General features: G+C 36.2%; 1 protein-coding gene across 3 annotated transcripts in view; it reads left to right on the top strand.

The window, feature by feature from the left end:
* Positions 1-20,064, top strand: part of LOC126977243 (5'-3' exonuclease PLD3-like) — a 106,145-nt gene extending 86,081 nt beyond the window's left edge. For all 3 annotated transcript variants that reach the window (XM_050825973.1, XM_050825975.1, XM_050825974.1), the window contains exons 9-11: positions 14,783-14,922; positions 16,490-16,655; positions 18,551-20,064. In XM_050825973.1, the coding sequence (XP_050681930.1) occupies positions 14,783-14,922; positions 16,490-16,655; positions 18,551-18,814 (570 nt within the window). In that variant the 3' untranslated portion in view covers positions 18,815-20,064. The remainder of the gene's footprint in view (positions 1-14,782; positions 14,923-16,489; positions 16,656-18,550) is intronic.
* Positions 20,065-22,225: the final 2,161 nt, after the last annotated feature.

Raw genomic sequence — 22,225 nt, 5'->3', positions numbered from 1 at the left:
ATTTTAGTGCCGCTCAGAATTTTGGGCTTTTCAAGAATCCTGAGCGGCACTGCATTGTAATGGGCAGGGCGTATCAATTATCATCAGTTGAACGTACTGCTCGTCTCTTCCCTTGTTGGCAAAAAAGAAATGGAATAAAACCCGTTTACTAAACGTTTGGTAATTAAATTATCTTTTAGATAAAAGTGAAAGTCTCATAAAAATATGCTCAAAGCTTTTTCCCAGATTGTCGCTTTTTGCCCCCGTTAGACATAGCCTCAAAATTAAATCACACTTTGTTTAACATATAAAATGAAAAAAATTATCAAGGAAATAATCTTGTTTTACATTTTTTTTCATACATTCTGGCTTAGCCGATTAGATTTGTAAAAGTCAAAGTTTTAGACTTAATAATGACAATTTAGACACATCATTGTAGTTTTTCCTTGTTTCGTTCCATTTATTGCGCCTCAAGTGTTATTTTTCTATTTATTGTGTCAGTAATTATCATGAATAGAAAATTTAAAAAGAAGCCTATTATTTTCCAAAATTAAAAAATAATAAACCTCTTCACCTACATTACAAGATGATAATGATGATGAGAAGATAACACTATCATAAGAGCTCCCAGTGTATTTTTGGAGCATTTATTTGTTTATTGTTAACAAGAACTGCCGATAACCGATTACACTTATTAACACAGAATATAACTTTGTTTACAAATAAAATTAAAAATAACATAAAATCCAACTAACAGTAAAATTTAAACAATGTCAAAACTAATAAGAAAAATTTAAATAAACAGAGATGTTGATACAATACACAAATCATACATGAATACAAGTCGTCTCAACCGTTGTCAATCGTCGACTTAAAAAATAACGTAATAATAATAATAGCAGAAAATAATAATAAAATTATAATAATAATAATTCCTATTTGTTGTTACAAAAAATCGTAAATGTAGTCAAAGTATGCGTCCACACTGAATCGCGGCGAGCGAGGCGTGCGGTGGCCACAGTGGGCCGCGAGCTCTCGTAGCGGTTTCGAAATATGGCAGTTATTGCAAACTATGGACGAGGATTTACTATTTTTACTTGACAGACCGATTCTGAGTCCCGCTGTCCCTATCTACTAGTACCTTGAGGGAAAGTTGAAAACAGGCGCGATGTATGTTGTCACGTCTGTTAGTGGACAGTCGGTATAGGGTGCTCACCCAAAAAAGTTGGCCAAGTAGCCTCCTCATCTCGGTTATCCGAGCAACGGGCGCGGTGGCCTTCAATTGACCTGAAGTAGATGGTTCCGAAAGGTTCCTCGGCGGTTACCCGTCAAACGTGGTGGAGGTAGCTTTACTGACACGGGGGCTATGGGGGAGGGGAGCTCACTAGGTATCATTGCCCCTCCATTGGTGGCGGAGTCGTAGTGGCTTGGCGCAAATGGGATGTAGATCTTGATAACCGAAAGGTTGGAAGTCCATGGGAAGTCCGATTCTGAGATGGGGGGTGTTGAACATTAGATATAGTGTACACGAAATAAATAATAACAGAGAACAATGTGGTGATTTTTTAATTTGTATGAAGAATTGAGGTTATACCCTAAAAATTACTGTGCTGTGGATGTTTACTATGTCATATAGGTTGTTTAGATTGATTTGCATATATAAACTATTCAGTATTTACCGCCATTTTACAACAAACATTATATATGCAGCCGCGCACACGCCGAGTTTTTATCCCCGCCATCCGCGCACTAGGTCGCTCGCTGCCTAGGCTCGTAGTACTTGTTCACGTTGGAAAGCGCGGGCGCGGAGACGTGGCGAGTTCGTGTTCACGTTGACCGCTAGTTTGCGCGAGTTTGACGTGTTGTCGGAGATTGTAAACATGGATGACGATCTTTTATTTTTAACCAAAAATTCATATCTAAAATGGGAGATGATAAAGGAAGAGAACGCTATGATGAATTTCGTACTTTATACAATAATTTGCGAGAACATCCTTCCAGATTTTTTGGAAGACCACCACCTCGCCCGCGAGTCAACGTGAATGAGCACGTAGTGCGGCCATAACCCGCGGATAGGAACGTTTGAAACCTCCGTACGCTAAATCACTCGAATCCGTCGCGCTAGGCTTCCGCCTTAGTCACTTCAGTAAAGACGCAAAGGCGCGTTTCATATGTTTGATATTTCGCGCCCGTCGTCGCATCCGCGCTAGGCTCGCACTATGGACGCACACAAAGTGTCTCACTCAAGCATGCAACGATTTCGTTCACATTTGTGAATGAAACACTATGATAACAATAACTTGTATTTACAAGCGTGTTTGTATAGTGCCATTCCATTAGTCGTAGTTATGTTTTATTTGACTGAAACAAATTGTCTTTGACACAAACTTTCCTTCACCCCTGTAGCTTGGTCGTCAGCCTCTTAACCATTATTTATAGATAAAAGAATAATAGCTGTTTTCTTTGTCGCACGGACTGAGGCTGAGATCTATAAGTTACGGTATTTCGTTATTCAAGAGAATTGTTAATAAACGTTTGTGTGGTAAAGGTTACTATAATATGAATGACTTTCTTAATGATACCACTGATTGGGAATGGAGCGACCGCCCTCAGGCTATTAATTTAATTTTACAATATTACTTTAATAATAATAATAATAATAAATCTTTATTTCGAGTATCATGACTCATATTAATTGTTAGTAATACAGCAAACTTATTTTCTATGTTAGTACTTATCCTAAACCTATTACTTATTAAGTTACAGATGTGTGTCACCGCTGCACCATTCCGTTAGAAATACTGCAGCAATGACCCACATATCTGCAATCCAACCTGCTCGCAATCATCTTTAGAATGCTGTTGGTACTGCCCCGCACTCTGCTCACCAGGGATCCACATCTTTTGCGTACAGTCGCATAAAAACAGTCGACCCGTGCTTCCGCGAACATCCCTGATGCGCTACAAAATCGGGGCAGCCCCATCAGCACCCTGAAAGCATTGTTATATTGAACACGAAGCGCGTTGTAGGATTTTTGAGTGTACATGGCCCACAGGTTGCACGTGTAGAAAGTTGTACAAAAGGCTCTGAACAGCGTAATCTTGACGCTGTGTGAGCAACGCACGAATCTGCGAGCCAGCATATTCGCTCTCACCGACAACGCCCTCCGTTCTCTCTCGATTTCCGTGTCGTCCCTGAGGTCGGAAGTCAACATATGACCAAGATATTTAAACGTAGATACTCTCTCCAACGCTGTACCATTGAGCATTACAGGTGGTACTTTATTTGGTGTTTTACCACCGGCCTCAAAGACCATCACTTTACTTTTTCTAGCGTTATAGGCAAGACCATGTCCTCCCACATAAGCCTCACATATGGCCATCAGTTTTCTGAGACCGCAAATAGACCCACTGAGCAGCACCATGTCGTCTGCGTAGCTTATATTGTTGACACAAGTTCCGTCTATGAAGCAGCCGACCCTGGTGCCACTGAGCTCGTCAATCAAATCATTTACATATAGGTTGAAGAGCGTTGGTGAGCTCAATCCTCCCTGCCTCACCCCGCACTCCAACCCACATGGACGTGACAAGACTCCCGCCCATCTGACATGGCTGACCTGGTTTTCATACCAAAATTTGAAAATATTGATAATCTCAGAAGGTATTCCAACCTTTCCCATTTTTTGCCATAAGATATCGTATAAAACCAGATCAAACGCCTTCGACAAGTCAAGAAAACAGGCATAAACTGGAGTCTTGCGCTTAGTATAGTATGTGACAGCACTTTTAACACACAGTATAGCACTCTCTGTAGACAATCCAGGTCGAAATCCAAACTGGTTGTCATGAGGCTTTATAAACTTATTTAACTGCATATTAAGCATGCTGTCAAACACCTTTGAGATGACCGTAGCCAATGAAATTGGTCTATAGTTGTTTTTATCAGCCAGGTCGCTGTAAACTTTGTAAACCCTTTTTTTTTTTGATGAAAAAAAGCCCGCTGAGTTTGTTGCGCCCATTCTTCTCAGGTTTGAGGTATTCGTTATGGAATGGGTGGTAGTTTTTGACTTTTAATAAGTGATGTCACAGCCTATTTTGAGTAAAAATATTTGAAATTGAATTTAAATAGAGCTTACTTAGACTGCTCAGACATAGCTGAGTGTAACCTTAGAATAATCTTTTATTTCGTTTTTATAGTCATTTGCAAGCTGAAATTATACTTAGCTTAAGCTATGCTAAACAACACAAGTTAAGTTTTTAAGCATTTTATTTTTACCAGTGGGAGGCTCCTTTGCACCGAATGCAGGCTAGATTGTGGGAACCACAACGGCGCCTATTTCTGCCGTGAACCATTCATGTGTAAGCATTACTGTGTTTCGGTCTGAAGGGCGCCGTAGCTAGTGAAATTACTGGGCAAATGAGACTTGACATCTTATGTCTCAAGGTGATGAGCGTAATTGTAGTGCCGTTCGGAATTGTTGGGTTTTTCAATAATCCTGAGTGACACTGCATTGTAATGGGCAGGGCGTAACAATTATCATCAGCTGAATGTCCTGCTCGAATCATCCCTTATTTTCATAAAAAAAATGCATACGGCCTAGCCGATTAGATATCATGTTTGTTGGATTTAAAATCATTAAGTCAAATTTTTAGAAGCAATAAGTTCATTTTAGACTAGTCATTGAGTTTATTTTGTGTATTAATCCTAGAAGTGAGGGTTATCACTTTAAAAACAACAAATTCTTACTACATGTTATGTCGACTCAAGAGAACCTGAAGTTGTATTTCTGCATTTCAAGCATTTACTCACTCAATATATAACCCCAGTGTCTTCAAAGTCAATTTGTCTTTGCCGTCCAGATGACCGCGGAATTGACAATAGTTTGAGCTCCTGTCTCCCAACTGTACTTAAACATTTTAAGAAATAATTATTGCAGTACTATTTTAACTATGCTACATGAACATTGTGAGAAAAAGGATTTTGCATTTGTATTTTTATGAGTCTTCTGGGGGCGTAATTGAATAAGGTATATTTAATCATTTTTAATTTTTATCATAATTTTCTGAACGAAATAGTATTATAGTAAGACATATTTTAGGGGCCAACTTCATCCTCTTACTTTAGTGTTAGATTTTTTCATAACGCGCCTAAAGAAGTATTAATTTATTTATTTATTAAATTCCGCCAACAAGGTATACACTAATATAAACACAGTATAATACAAAAACAATAACATTCACATGGTAAGTGATGCCTCAATAATGGTCCCAAATGGGAGCCTTGTGGGACACCTGACAGAGTAGTAAAAGGCTTAGAAGAGTAGCCTCCAATGACAACAGAAGATTTACGGTTAGTTAAGTAAGACTTGCACCATTTTAAGAACATACCATCGATTCCAGAAGAATAAAGCTTGTAAATAAGTAGTTCATGGTTAACTTTGTCAAAAGCCTTGCCTAAATCGGTATAAATAGTGTCAATTGAATGACCATGATCCATTTCCTCAGACAGATCACCGACAAAAGACATAAGGTTAGTAGCTGTAGATCTCTTTTTCATAAACCCATGTTGTTGAGTTATTATAACTTGTCTTAAATGGAATGACAGAATTGGATACACCAGAACCTCAAAAACTTTAGCAAATACGGGAATTATTGTTATAGGCCTATAATTTATGACGTGCTTAGGGTTGCCGCTCTTAAACAATGGTAAAACAAGAGACTCTTTCCAAGCAGATGGAAATACACCAGTACCGAGAGATTTATTTATGATAATAGTTAGAGGCAGTGCAAAAGCACTAGCACATTTGACTGCTAAGACTGACGGAATTCCATCTGCACCGGCTCCCTTTGTAGTGTTGAAGTCTTTTTAACACTCTAAACTTGAGATGTTGTGACGGAAAGGGTCATTAAGGTACTGGTTGCAGTCGGCTCATGAGACCCAGTTGGAACAGAGATGGTATCCATGTTATATATAAAAGAAAACTGTGAGGCAAATAACTCACACATATCGGCCATTTGTTGCATTTTTGCTGTCTGAAATAATTTCAGCCGGAAAAGTACTGCTTTTACCTCTTTTTTGTTAATTCAGAAATACATTAAGGTTTTATTAAGATTACGTTACTTCAAAAAACAATGTTTGTAACAAAACTTATAAATGAAATAATACGTCATAATGTATAATCTTTACACGAAAATAATATGAATAACGTATTGTTTGAAGGACATTTCATATAATATGTATGAAGGACGATGCGGGCCTTAGATTAGCTGTCGTTTACATGCGTTTGAAGATTGACATAACGATTGTCTATAAAAAATATCACGTTATTCACTGAGGCGAAGTTTATATAGTGGAATTTGTACTATTATGTGTTATTCCTACATTCTGTCTAAATTCTAATACTATAAAGAGGAGAAATTGACAAAAGCGAAATGACGGATTTTTAAATTCATTACACCAGTAGAATGTTATATTAAGGCGACAGTAAATGCCGGCGACCTTGAGCGATATAAGTTCATGGCTTCTATGTAACAAAGCCAATATTTTCAAAATTCTTGCGTCGAAAATTTAACATTTTAACAGGCGCAAACAGTTTAATTGCTTACAATCCTCATTATTGACTACTATTCTTAATAAATGTACCAACACAAAAAAGTAAAAGCTATAAGAACAACTTTTATGAGAGCAGTATTCTAAACAAATGCATCATGCCGAGAAAAATGTTTAACTGCAAACAAAACTGGTAATTCATAAAAGCTCTGGAGTGTTAAGTTTAACTAACAGAAAGCTACAAGTAAGACTTAAGGGTATGTGTAACAGGATAAAGTTGTGTTTATAGCTCCAAATGTTATATTTTCACCACTTAACTTGTATAAAAACACCTTTTTTGCGTGTCTTCTGCTTACTCTTCGCCTTAAGTAACATAGCTATGCATTTAATTTAAAACAAATACGGCCTCACAAATAAAGTTGGCGTAAAGTTATAACTAATCATAAACCAAGAAAAAAAAAGAGTGTGTGTACTTATGTACACGCGTTAGATGTTATACTTCTTTGGCGTATGGAAAATTAAATCAAATTTTAACAAATAGTTAAGATCAAAGATAGTATAAACACTCAGCATTTAAAGTTAATATAAACAAGTATAGAAAATTAATTAATTTATTACCAAATTTTATGTATACATAAATTTAAATTGAAATAAAACAAAACGAAAAAAAAAATATTTTTAGATAATAATGTAATAATTTTTAATTAACCGCAAATCTATAAGTGCACTCAAAACAGTTTATTCAAATCAGTTTGATAAAACTAATATTCAATATATATAGATATACTAATAATTTATTAGTAAATACTATCCACCGTCGTATATAAAATTGATTTAATAAAAACACCAAAATAATATTTATTTATTCACATTGTTTAATTGTACTGTTACGAAGGACGTGTTCTAAATTCACGATGTAGAATCCAGGTGTCGGTGTGCGCGCGCATCGTAAAAATTCAGTTCGGTTAATTATGCTCTCCATGATTTTGGAGAGCAGGCAGGTAATAGCTATAGGCCTGTCGTTTACCGGATCAGACCTGTCAGACTTCCATGAGTCTGTGACTACGCCTTTTGTACATGAGTGCCGGAATAAACGCGTTAGAACCGGCTTCAACTCAGGGGCACACGTTCTAATTACGATTGGAGAAATGCCATCCGGTCCACTCGACTTCCTGACGTCCAACGAAAACAGAGCTTGCCTAACAGTTTTCTGTCTGAAGTGTACTTCAGGGATAGAGCTCTGACACCGCCGGATGGTCGGCGGTGTTTTTCCGTTGTCGTCAAGAGTCGAGTTGTAGGCAAAAAGAGCGCACAGGAGATCGGCTTTCTCTTTTGCCGTGTGGGCCAGGGTGTCATTCTTCATGTGCAACGGCGGCAAAGACGACTGGTTGAAGTTACCAAGGGCAGATTTCGACAAAGACCAGAACTTGCGTGTTGTCTTGTCGGGTAACTGGAAAGCTGCTCGCTGATTTTGACGACGTGCTTCGATTTCGCACGGGCGATTTGCCGCTTAAAAAATCTGAAAGCACGGTAATATTTCCTCTTCAGAACTTTGCAGTTTGGATCCTTTGAGCCCAACGCCGCAACCCAAGTTCGATACGCCTGTTTTTTGCAGTCAGGTGCTACTTTTACAGACGCATCGAACCAAGGCTGTGATCTGCCACCGATCGGTACTACAGAGCTTGGTTTAAAAATATCCATGCCCTGTAGTATCACATCGGCTACTGCAACGGCGCAGGCATTAGGATCATCTGAAGGGAAACAAACCCTGACCCTAGGGTAGGATGCAAAAAGGAACGCATCCTATCCCATGGTATAGATAGGCACTACACTCCTGACCAGGCAATGGTCGGACGTTTCGAGAGGGGCGTCGACAGAGACCTGGTAAACATCGGGATGTGTAGTCAGCAGAAGATCTAATAAGGACGGCATGTGGCTATCCACATCCGGGAGCCGAGTTGGCGACTCAACCAATTGGGACAGACCATACGCCAATGCAAAATTATGCACAGATCGCCCTGCGTAGTCTGTGGTACGTGATCCAAGCCATTCATCATTGTGCCCGTTGAAATCACCCAAGACTACGATTTCAGCGGAGGGGATCTGTGCAAGCACGTCGTCAATTGCCGCTTGAACGTAGCCCGTGAGGTGATCCGTTTCTACGTTACCGCTTTGGGACCTGTAGACACACGCATAGGTACGGACGCGGTCCTCAAAATCTACACGGAGTCAGAGAGTAGACAGATCCCTACCCTCAAAAGACTGGCCCGATTGTGCTGACGTCATAAGACGGCAGCGTGACACCCATGGGCTCTTACGACACGCATGGGCCTGCGGACTCCCCTATTCTTTTAAGTTGAGTTACAACTCGATTTTGTCCATAGTTCCAATAAGTTTCAGCGTTAAAGTTTGTGATCTGGCTATAGGGCAGTCATCCGAATTAGTCAATGAAGAAACTAGGGGTCATAAAAATATGTAATATAAGCCGGCCAATATTCAAGCTCTCTACAAAGCACAGGTCCGGCTAATAAAGGCGAGTATTGCTCTCATCTCGGGTCTGCTGCATATTGGTATCACCACAAACCATTTACCCAACGCACAGCTGCTCAAATCTAGAATTCAGTGCTCTGTAAACCGCTAGATTACTTGGCGTTGTGTTACTATTAAATTATCGATGATACGAGATTATAAAAACCTATACAGGACTGTGTATAGAATGCCGGCGACAATTTTTAGGTAAACTCTTATTTTTGTTGTGATAGATTGATAGTACTGTTTTTTATTGGAAAGCTATATAAATCCATAATTATTCATCAAACGAATGAACCAACCAACATTTTGAAGCTTATTTTTCGTTTTATTGTAGATTTTTTCTAATTAAAATGATGAAAAGATATCACTGAAATATATAAGCTCTAGAATCAATTAATTTGTTGTTTTTTCAATTTACGCGCTGGACGCTTTTAATATCCGCTATCTATGTTTTCTTTGGCAAGATTCGTGACCGGTCTCTATTATGTATTTTTGATAGAATGCAACGATTATTCAGCAATGTTTTTGTAATAAATGGAGCTGTCATGATGGTAAACTAACACGTCAGGCATATAAGACGCTCCCGGGTGTAAACAGTGCCGGGTTTTACTTTAAAAGCTTTATGCGGTTTCGTAGCTGTATGCCGCATGGTTATTGCAAAAATAGAATCGGCTTTACTTTGAAAAGTGTTTTTTTTTTATGTATCGCGACGTCATCAAATGGCCCAACGGAAGACCAGCAAACATGCTGAGTTTGGACCACTTTGTGAAGAGTGGTAATAATATCCTAATTATCTTTTTGTTTATTGGTTGTTTATGTCTTAAAATATTTAAGTATTTTGTATTTACCTGAACTATAAGTACGTTTCCAATAATCATTCTCTTTCTTTTACAATAATATATTGAGTTTTCCTTCCAAAATCCTCTAGATCTTTTATTACCCACCGTGTCAAAAGTATAACTTTGACAAATTAAGATTCAATCACACCACATCACTCTTAGTAGTAGGCAGAGATTGTGATGCCATGCTCATAATAAAAACATCCTTGGCTGCATCCAATCGCATGGCTGCATGCATCCTTTCCACATGCCTTAATCACTTTAACATTTCCTTTTGAATAACTATATTTCCACTACTACAGCCCAGTGGTTAGTGACCCTGTCCACTGAGTTAGAGGTGCTAGGTGCAAACATTTATATGATAAATACAGATGTTTGTTTTGAAGTTTGTTTATTTATACCTTTATAATATCTATATTTTTTTATTCAATACTCAATAAATCTTGTTTTTACTTATTTATTAACATTTTTTGACTTACTCGTGTAGGGCATTATGTATTTGACGTTTGGGTAGATTTATTGTAATTGAAATGATTTTTAAAACCATCAAGCCGTAAATGTTGATTTAAAAGAGTGATAATGGTTTTTTTGCCACTTCTTCTCATTAATGGTCAACTCAGTAAAATTATTTGAATTTTTACGTTATCTCTGTACGGTAACAGTTTTTCCATTTTCCATTTTCAAATTTCATAAGTTGTTCATTTGTTGATTAATGGAAGTTTCTACGCCTTTATCTTTCAACACATTTTTACTTTTTAGTTCCCATACAAGCCTAGAGAATAATGAGGCAAATAAATTTGACTTTTCATTTTACACGTGGTGTACGTTGTATTAATCAGGGTAGTTATCACTATACAACGTTTGTATGGAAGAATGGCCGACTACCGCAATTATATTGTCACTGCTGTGGACAGATGGATAACGTTTTACATCAGGTGGGGGGTTTGCTTGTGCCTTGGCTTATTATAATAAGTAAGTAAGCAAGTAAGTAAGATCTAGTCTATCTATCTAGTAAGACTAGGGTAATACATTATAGATAGATTATTTAAATACAGTTTAGCTCTCCAAGTCGTGCCCGTTATTGAGCATACAAATATTTGACATATAGATATTATAATCAAATCATAATAATTATCATAAAACAAAATTGATTACATCATGAAATAAAGTTAAATTAAATTAATTGCATCATGAAGTTAAAAATAAGAGCGACCATATCATTATTAAGAAAAAATATTATAAATGTCATAGTTAAATTAAAAATTATGTTCAAAATACGCAGTTACTCAATACTTATTTGTCAATGTTACTTCAAGGCTTCAAAGTCATTTTCTATTAAAAATTCACTGATCTTATAATAACATTTATGCGCTAAATATATTTTAAGTTTATGTTTAAATTCCCTTTTAGGCCAGTATCTCACATGCTCTGGTAATTTATTATAAATTTGTTGTGCCATGCAGATTATACTTGAGTGTTTTAAAGTGGTGTTTGATTTCTCCAGACATAAGCGATTTTCAAAACGTAAATTTCTCGTTTGGCCTTCGGATCTCGTTTTGTAAAGGTGGGGGTTGTCTTTTACGAAGACAGCTACTTCTAGAATATATAGCGCAGGTAACGTTAAAATACTGTGTTTTTTAAAGTAGGGTACGCATCTTTCTGTCCTTTTTAATTTAAACATAGCTCTTATACATAAATGTATACATAAAACATTCTCGTGTCACAATGTTAGTATGCATACTCACCGAAACGGCTTCATCTATTTTATAATACTTTATATGTAAATTTGGTAGATCTGAGGCCGAGATCTATAGAGCGATTTTACTTACGAGAAACTAAGCTGAGCGTTAGCACTTAGCACAGGGGTGCTCAAGCTTGAACTGCTGGCGATCTACCTCAAAATTGTTAGACTACGATCGATCGACTCTGAGAGGCTTCATGTATGTTTGATGAAGAATTGTCGTCTAGGTAGAGTGTCACGTCGAGATATTAGTTTGGCGCACAATAATATATATTCATACATTTTTTTAGTCAAGGTTTTTCTGCTCTAAAATGTCAATGAAAATACTCATAATTATTCAAATTGCGAGGTTATTGCTTCTTACAAAACAAACGCGTTCTAGTGTCTAAAGTTCTAAACATAACTAAAGAGTGACTTTGGATGTTGAATCTGCATGACACTGCATGTCCTGAGCATACTTTTCATAAGTTGGTTCGTAATTACCGATTTAAGTTACCTAAACAAAATCTGTGAATAGTTCTATATCGGATTTTTTCCTCGAGATCGACTCAAAAAGCACTCGCGATTGACCGTTTGAGCACCCCTGGCTTAGCATAATCTTTGATGTGGTATTTATAGTCATTTGACAGCTGAGATTATGCTGAGCTTAAGATAAGACAGACCACTAGAAAGGTCAAGCGCGCGTTTCATTATACATACTACATTGTCGATTATTATTAAATAAACTTTTACAATAGAAAGTATACTAAATTAAAATAGTATCCAAAACTTATATGATTATTAGTTTTATTTAAGTGGAAATCTATGAAGGACTAATGCGAAATGCGGACTTGAAAACTTATTTGGTATGAGAAACGGAACGCGTTTTTAGATGGCAGACAGTGTTATTTATATATATATATATATTCTTCATTATGTTTATTATTCGGGAGTTTTAAATCGTCGAATATTAGCTGATGTGATGATGCAAGGAATTGTTGATCTCTTTTTTGTTCGGCTTATGTCTGAGTTTTTCCGAAGTCATCGTTATGGTGGGCTTAGGTAAGTGCAAGCTAAGCTCAAAGCGATGTTTATAAATACGGACTTCGACTCAACTCGTTACGAAAGTCTGATCTAATTCTAAGTTCGCTCTATAGATCTGTGAGCCTGAGAAAAAGTCGTAATTTATTTTTTATACCCCATAAAAATAAATAAATATATAACCAAATAGTCAAAGTCAAAAAATCTTTATTTATTTATTATATATTTAGAGATTCAACAGCTTTCATAACATTACAAAACAATCTTAATAGTCATAGCTAGCCATTTAAATAATCCCACGTGTATATAATTGGATAGTTACATATGTGTGCGATACACCAGCCTATAATCCAACATACCTACAGTCAATATTATATATAAACTAGATAGGTACACTATAATACAATTAGCACAATATATGTGAACATAATATGCATACCAATTACAACTCTTATAATATTACTATCTACTCAACTAACTTGTATAACATTATCCAATACTACCTAATCAAAAAAATCCCTGTTCAGTAGCCGTCTCGCCGTTGCCACACTTGTGTTGAATAGATCAATGTTTATGTGCTTAGAGGTTTCATTGAACTTATTGCCTGCCCTTACTAAAAATGCATTTTGCCTATAGTTTGTTCTCATTTGCGGTATATTTATTAGAGGATTAAATCTAATAGGTTTGGGTACATTTAGTTAAAGTTTTTCTAATAGTTCAGGACAGTCCACCCTATTGGAAGCTATTTGCAATAAATATGTAACATCCGCGATATCCCGTCTAGCAGAGAGTGGAAGTATGTGAATGCGCTTGCATAAGTTGCGGTAGTCTTCAGAACTATAGGGAATGTGCAAACGGAAACATAAGTATTTTATGAATTTCATCTGGATTTTTTCAATTCTATCAATATTGATATTATATCGCGGATTCCAGACTTGTAATGCGTATTCCAATATACTGCGGACAAAAGAACAGTAAAGCAACTTATAAGTTTTGGCATGCTTAAACTCAGCAGAGCTTCTTAAGACGAACCCTAATGACTTCGAAACCTTTGACACAATGTTATCTACTATCTACGTGATCATTGAATGATAGCTTATAATCATGTATTACACCTAGATCCCTAATAGTTAAACATTTATTTAAACACTGATTCTTCAGGTAGTAGTCCACAGATATTTGTTTTGGTTTCCTAGAAAAAGATACAACAAAACATTTGTCTGGATTTATGTCAAGTTTATTCATAAGACAGTAACTGTCTAGGCGTGCTAAGTCAGATTGAAGTTTTAATGCATGTAAAAATCTTCATGTCATCAGCGAAGCAAAGCAAGCGAGAGTAAAGGAGACAGGGCACTATATCGTTGACAAAAATTGCAAAAAGCAGCGGACCAAGAAGAGATCCTTGGGGAACCCCACTAGGAACCAGAATCCAACTGGATGTGTAATAACAGTAATTACTTATTCACTGTAAAACTTAATAAGTTATTTAGTGCAAGTCAGGATGAAGTACAAAAGTTACAATATCATTCAAATGAGTATAACAATATTCATTAACAAAATTTTGAACATAAATTCCAACTATCTTTATCATTCAAATAATCTTTCACATTACAATAGGCCTTAGATGTTAATTTATTTTTTACGATACTTTTAAATTTTTTAATAGGAAATATTTTAATTTCATTTGGGAGTTTATTATAAAATATAACACAATCCACTTTAAAAGATTTAATTATTTTACGGAGCCTAGTAGATGGAATTGCGAGTTTATGTTTGTTTCGAATATTGACACTGTGTACATCACTAATAAATAAATATAATAATAAAACCAAAAATTCTGAGCGGAAATACTCTTTCGCTCGTCACCTCGAGACATAAGACGTTGAGTCTCATTTGCCCAGTAATTTCACTAGCTATAGCGCATTTCAGATCTAAATACAATAATGCTTACACATTACTGCTTCACGATAGAAATAGGCGCCGTTGTGGTACCCATAATCTAGCCGGCATCCTTTCCAAAGGAGCCTACCTATTTTGTTTTTATTAATTTATATGGCAATACAACGATAGCCGGGTCAGCTGCAGTAAATCTATATAATAATTAAGCTCCCGTTCTTTGCAGAGCTCTCCCCCTCCCTTCAGCCCAGAGGGACGAACCAACGATGACGATGCAATAGTGCACGTGATGGAGTCGGCCGAAGAGTTCATCTACATCTCCGTGATGGACTATGCGCCCGCTAGCGAGTTTACTCCAAAAATGAGGTGATGCTTTAAACTTCTTGTATAATTTGTATGTGCAATACAAATAAATCTCGCACACACATTCCACAGTCGCCGCATCGTCGGTTTCTGTTAAAAATAAAATGTTTCATGTTAAAAAAATGCGCTGATTCTCTAGGACCTAGGTTATAAATAGCGCGAAAAACCGTCTTCAGCAGAACAAAGAAGGTATTAATATCGGCTGCACTGCCCGATAACAATATACTATAGGACATATACACATAAATATATCATAGGATATGAAAATAACCATTATAACCATATTCGATACATTAGAGCAATATTCAAGTTTACTTCCAATTATTGAATTAAACAGCGTTAATTTTGTGGATGGTTTTTTAAATTATTTTGTACTTCTTATGATGAAACCTAAAAGTTTGAGACCCTTACTCACCAGATTATCAATATATGGTATTAAACTCAACTAGTATGATCCCGAGATAATTTATTTGATCGACGGTTTCCAATATGTTACCATTTATACATTAATATTTCTTACTTTGCTACTGAAGGTAATACTGTAACATTTTAAATGATTTAATTTTAATTTTTTTTCATTGCACGATATTGAGTCTATCTAAATCCTGTTGCATATTCCTTGAGTCTTCAATATTATTTATTTTACTATACGTCTTGAGGTCATCTGTATAGAGATGTAATTGACAAAACTTAAAACATTTGACTATATCATTAATGAAAATACCGAACAAAATGGGGCCAAGATTGGATCCCTGCGAAACACCAGATGTCGCAATAAAAGTATTTGACTGGTAACCTCCAATAACAACATTCATCTCACGGTTTTTAAAAATAAGCCCATCCATTGAATAAGATTACCACAAATACCATATCCCTCAAGTTTTGCCAACAAAATGCGGTGATCGACGACATCAAATGCTTTTCCTAAATCTATGTGAACACAGTCTATCTGATTTGAACTATCTAGGGCAACTGATAAATCACCGGCAAACAATGCTAAATTCAAATAGTAGACTTCTTTTTAAGAAAGCCTGGTTCTGTATCATTATTGATCTTAAGTGCCATGATAATATAGTATAGATTAATTTACTTATAATATACAAATGGGTCTATACTTAGTTATATCTGACTACCTTGTGTTACTATTCATTGTATAGAGAGCTCAGGGTTGCTAACCACGGATGGAGCTACTTTCTCTGAATTAGTCTTGGGGAAATTCAATGAGCTCCCGATTTTTCGAGCTCACGTTTCTAAGTCATATAAGCGTAATCGTGATATAACGCTTGCAACAACAGTGCCGACATATCGGGAGTTGATCCAGAGTCACTCCAAGATGGTGTCAACGTTTACAATAATATTTTTATTTTTAATAAGTTTAATTGTACAATATTACTTTGTAAACATATTTTTTTGATGAAAACAAGAGCCCGGTGAGTTTGTTGCGCCCATTCTTCTCAGGTCTGAGGCATTGGTTTTGGAATTGGGTGGTAGTTTTTGACTTCCAATAAGTGATGTCACATAATATTTCGAAAAAAAAAATTTGAATTTGAATACGTTTGTCCTGTTTCAGGTACTGGCCAAAGATTGACGACGCCATACGAGCGGCCGCCGTGGAGCGCCGCGTCCGTGTTCGTATGTTGATCAGCTGGTGGAAGTACTCCTCGCCCGCCGAGGAGAACTACCTGCGCTCGCTTGCGGCGCTTAACAAAGCCTACCCACGACTTGACTTACAGATTGTAAGTACCATTAACAAAAAATAAACGTAAATTACACACGATTTAATTGTCCTCTTCTTCCATACAAAAATTCATTCTAAATTATTTCATTTAATTTTAATAATAATTTAAAATGTAATAAAGATATCGATCTGGATCGAACAGACACGTCCGCTCGGTTCGAGCTTCAGTATATTAGACTGCCCTAGACTTGTGTAGTTCATGTATTAGGAATTAAATCCCAGACACAGAATGAGAATGAATGACTATTCCTTCAGCTTATAGGACTTCGTTCATCTACTACATTGTAATACAGTACCGACACCGCCCAGACCGACCGAGACAATTCAACTGTGAACGAGATGAATTAATTAGAGACGCGAAGCTTATTACGTGGGAATGAGTAGGACAACTATAACTTCCGCGGTCTTCTCATATAGTTCTATTCTATCGATCAAGGATTTGGACCGTATACTTACAGAAATACTGCCAATTTTTGTTTATTTTTTTAGTGTTCCGCGGTCGCCATTGTATTATTTCTGGGATTTTTTTATCTCAGTGTTACGACCAATGTTTCTTTTGAACTAAAACAGATCTTGAATAAATTAAAACAAACATAAGATTGAATAATGTTTTAAACGATCTCGAATCCATTCGTAGATAATTTCTGAAGTCCGATAGTTCTAAAATATCCATAATGTCCAAGGTTGTTCGCTTTCGGTGCAGTAATAAATATTCCTTCACCCTTTTTTAATTGAGCCATAGACCAGGGCTAGGCAATGGCTAATTTTCTGGTGTCTGGAGTCATCCTCGTATACGACACGTCCGATTTCGTCGCGCTTTAAGTGGTAACTGATTCAGTAACTTAATTTAGGACAGTGTGATCAGAAGATTCTAATTTGTAAGTTGCTTCTGAATTTAGACGACTAAATTCAGTGAAGTGTGATAACCGCTTAAGCTTAAGGCAAATCAAATATAAACCGTAAAACTGTACTGCATCGATCAATGTACTAGTATACTAATAGTAGACCGAACTAGTACATTATATTGTATTAGATCGGAGCGCTGCTTTTGATGTCCGAGCAAGAATAAGACTAGACTGTTCACCCGCGGTCCGCGCTTACACCTACGGCCATGTCGGAAATCGACTCGTGTGACGTTGGCTCGTGTTCGCTAGATTCCGAGCGGGTTATATATCTAAAAAATCTACTATAAATTAGTTGATTTAGTTGAATTAAGGGAAGTGAATTAAGTTGAAAACTTAATGTACCCATAATTATTTTTGTTTTCAATATTTGTTTTGTATCGACATATTTTCTATGAGGGAATTTAGTAAAGCACGGCTTGACAGTTCCGCTGTGAAACAATTTCACTATAACAACAGGGAGCATTTTTTATGAAGTAATTCTTGATGCTTTGAAATATTATTGACAAATTCCTATAAAACAGTATTTTATTTATTACTAGCTGACCCAGCAAACGTTGTATTGCCGATATTAAAATCGCGATACAAAAGTAACTGTTGATCGTAGATGGGTGAAAATTTGAAGTTGTATGTATTTTTTAATGCTGACTCATAATCAAACAAATTTAAAAAAAAATGTCAAAAAAATTAAAAAAGAAAATTCGTGGACCACCTTTAACATTTAGGGGGATGAAAAATAGATGTTGGCCGATTCTCAGACCTACTCAATATGCTCACAAAATTTCATGAGAATCGAACAAGCCGTTTCGGAGGAGTACGGGAATGAACATTAGAATGAACAAAGAATTTTATATATAAGATTATATACAGAACAACGTCTGTCGGGTCAGCTAGTATATATTTATTATTATAGTATGTTATCAACGGCTATTGTGTTTATATTATGTTTGGATGTGTGTGTGTTTATGAATATATTGAATGAATATTGCAGCGTCGCTTCATAGTGCCGTCGACGCCGGAGCAGGACAAGATCCCGCACGCGCGCGTAAACCACAACAAGTTCATGGTGACGGAGCGCGCGGCGTACATCGGCACGTCCAACTGGGCCGGCGACTACTTCATCGACACGGCGGGAGCGGCCTTCGTGTACGAGCCGCGCTCGGCTGTGAGCAGGGACGACCTGCGGCGACAGCTGCAGGCCGTGTTCGAGCGGGACTGGAGTTCGCCGTACGCCGTGCCGCTCAGAACCTTATAGGACTGGCTCATCTACTGTCGGGTGATGCTCCAAATTAACAATTTTTTTTTCGAGAGGAAAATATATTTACATACATTCAAGCCCACGAGCTGGGCCCATATGTCGGGCTCGGGTGTGTGGTTTCACCGAATGTAAATTTATTTAGCATTAAGTAATAGTTATTTATCTACACCCATGCTTTAAATCCTCTATTAAAGATTCTGAAACAGTTAGCTTATTCCCAACATTAAAACACCCAATGTTCTAATAACCATTACATCACCCAAAAGAGTGTTGTAATGTTGTACTGAATTTCATAACAACACTCGTATGTTTTTTTTTATCCCTTCATGCGCAAAGAGTTTTAACAGACAGCCACATTCTTATTGCTCGATGCGTGGTATCTGTATGAATTTAAAAAAAGAATATTTTCGTTTACGCGCGCTCCACACTACCAGAACGTCGCGTGCCGTAAAAAAAAGTAGGTTATTCGAATCCCCGCCATTTTTCTTCGATATTTTTATTGTTTTGTTTACAAAAAATGAGCGATTTATTTTAAACGCTGCAAAAGAACATTATATTCGAGTGAATTTTAATTATTGCACTATACAAAAGTAAATTACTACTAAAATAAATAATTGTTTCATTATACTTATTTTATTTGTATATAATCAGTAACGAATGATATTAGGTTACTACTAGGACTGGTGTTTTAATGTTAGCAGTAAGCTAACTGTTCCAGAATCTTTTAGAGGATTCATATTCTAGGTGTAGATAAAGTCTTGTACGCAACTGTTGATAATTAAAGTACTAAAACACTCATGTGATACTATTATCACACTCGGCTTCGCCTCGTGAGATAAAACCACATTCGTGTTTTAATACCCCTTGTTACACAACAGTTGCGTAAATAACTATTAATGTCTACAGGAAATAGGTACGATATGTTTTACCATTCAAAATTAATTAGACTAGGTTTTTTTTTACTTAATGATGTTAATGGCTTTTAGTTTATTTAGAGCGATAATGAACTAGTGACATTTTGGAACTCTGGTTAATGATAATATTTCGTGTGTATTATGAATTGACGAATAAGCTCATTTTGTTGTATAAATTTAGTGATTGTTTCATATTTTGAAAAAAAAAAGAAATTTTATGTACATGGAATCTATATAGACTTATTCCTGATTGATGCGTATGTATTAATTCTAGACGAGATTTAGATGAATGTGTGTGTATTACAAAAGTTTACACTGGTCTTGACAGTAAGCCGTATAATGACAGTAAGCTGTATAATTCCCTCTCTCTCACTGTCATTTTGTTTGTTTGGCCTATTCATATCTTATTACAGATAAGTTTGGTTGTGTATATGTTCACGCTATATGCAGGCATAACCTATTGAATTGTAAATACCTTACTATGGATTTCCGTAATACAACTCCTGCTACAGCAAATTTTGAGCGCCAATTCCATGTAGAATCTCGAACAGATATGTAACTCTCGTTCGATTAAATCAGAGATTATCAAAGCAAAATTAACGTTATTGTAATTTCACACAATTGTGATCTTAAAAATGTAGTAAATGTTTCAATTTATATAATTATTTTTATAAACTTGATCACTTTTGTTTTCAGCTAGAAATATTTTTAAAGGTCAAAATACCAGTTGCTATGTAATTATATCCACTTGCTATGAACTATGGCGTCATAGAACTTGCGTTTCATGGCGGGCGTTTAATGGCTTCGCGTCGGTTGGCTAATTTTTAATTTTTTTTTATATCGGTTTGAATAATCAAATTTTATATTTACATTTATATGTGATATTGTAATTCGTCTGTTTAGTTATTAACAAAATCTCTCTTGAAATATATTTTGTATATCTGACAATGAATTTATGTATATATATTATAAATTACTTAATTGTATATATATTTATATAAAGATCTAAACTAAATATATATATCGAGGCTATTAATATTGACGCAAGGTTGATGAAATAATGTAAAAATGAATAGAAGTGTAAATAAATTAGGAAAAACCGCAATCAAACTATTTATAAAACTGTCATAGTTGATTATTGGTGAAGAACAGAGCACTAAAATATCTAGAATAGGTATGACGGCAGTAAAGAATAGTAGAATAAACGGTTATTACAAAATATGATATTTGATGAAAGGATTCACAACATTACCTTGTTTTGATGTAAATATGAACTTAAAAAGGTATACAGACACTTACCGAGCGTTTTCACGCGTAATTCAAATGAGATTGAAAAAAAATACGGTAATTTGTTGTTGTTTTAGAAAAAAAAATTTGTGAAAAATGAGCCAGTTAACAAAAATTATGTATTTTAGGTTTTTTTTTATGATAATAAGGGACGAGACGAGCAGGGTGTTCAGCTGATGGTAATTGATACGCCCTGCCCATTACAATGCAGTGCCGCTCAGGATTCTTGAAAAACTCAAAAATTCTGAGCGGCACCACAATTGCGCTCGCCACCTTGAGACTAAGATGTTAAGTCTCATTTGCCCAGTAATTTCACTAGCTACGGCGCCCTTCAGACCGAAACACAACAATGCTACACACAATAATACACATTACTGCTTCACGGCAGAAATAGCCGCCGTTGTGGTACCCATAATCTAGCCGGCATCCGGTGCAAAGAAGCCTCCCTTTGGTTTACCATTTCCTTTCAATGGGGCTTTATCACCATGCTTCTTAAGGTGAGATATATTATGTTAAACTCATGAATATAAATGAATTACGAATATAAATGAATTCTTCATCTAGAGAACGATGCACGTAGAATCAGTTAGGAGGGATCACCGAAAGTTTTAACCTTCAAACGCCACTTCAAATTATTGTAAAGGTGTCCATTATGTAAAATACTTAGGGATTTAAAGCAATAGTTATGTTGACAATATACTAATAAGTTCTTATTTCAACTTTTAAAATATAAATAAATAAGATATTCTTGATAAATTGTTTTTTTTTTCCCATTCGCGCTAAAATTTGAGCAATGGGGTTTTTTTATATGAAAATTAGAGACGAGACGAGTAGGACATTTAGCTGATGGTAATTAGTAAGCCCTGCCCATTACAATGCAGTGCCGCTCAAGATTATTGAAAAACCCAAAAATTCTAAGCTTCACTACAACTGCGCTCGTCACTTTGAGACATAAGATATCAAGTCTCATTTGCCCAGTAATTTCACTAGCTACGGCGCCCTTCAGACCGAAACACAGTAATGCTTACACATTACTGCTTCACGGCAGAAATAGGCGCCGTTGTGGTACCCATAATCTAGCCGGCATCCGGTGCAAAGGAGCCTCCCACTGGTAACGATGAAAAGAAAAATCTTGTTAACAGGATTCAACTCACAGCTGCCAAACTCCGTTCATTATGACGTTTGAAACACCTAACACTCCCTTAGC

The sequence above is a fragment of the Leptidea sinapis genome, chromosome 44 (assembly GCF_905404315.1).
Source record: "Leptidea sinapis chromosome 44, ilLepSina1.1, whole genome shotgun sequence".
Taxonomy (NCBI): Eukaryota; Metazoa; Arthropoda; class Insecta; order Lepidoptera; family Pieridae; genus Leptidea; species Leptidea sinapis.
Note: the sequence above shows the minus strand (reverse complement) of the source record. Positions and strands in the feature narration are given on the sequence as shown.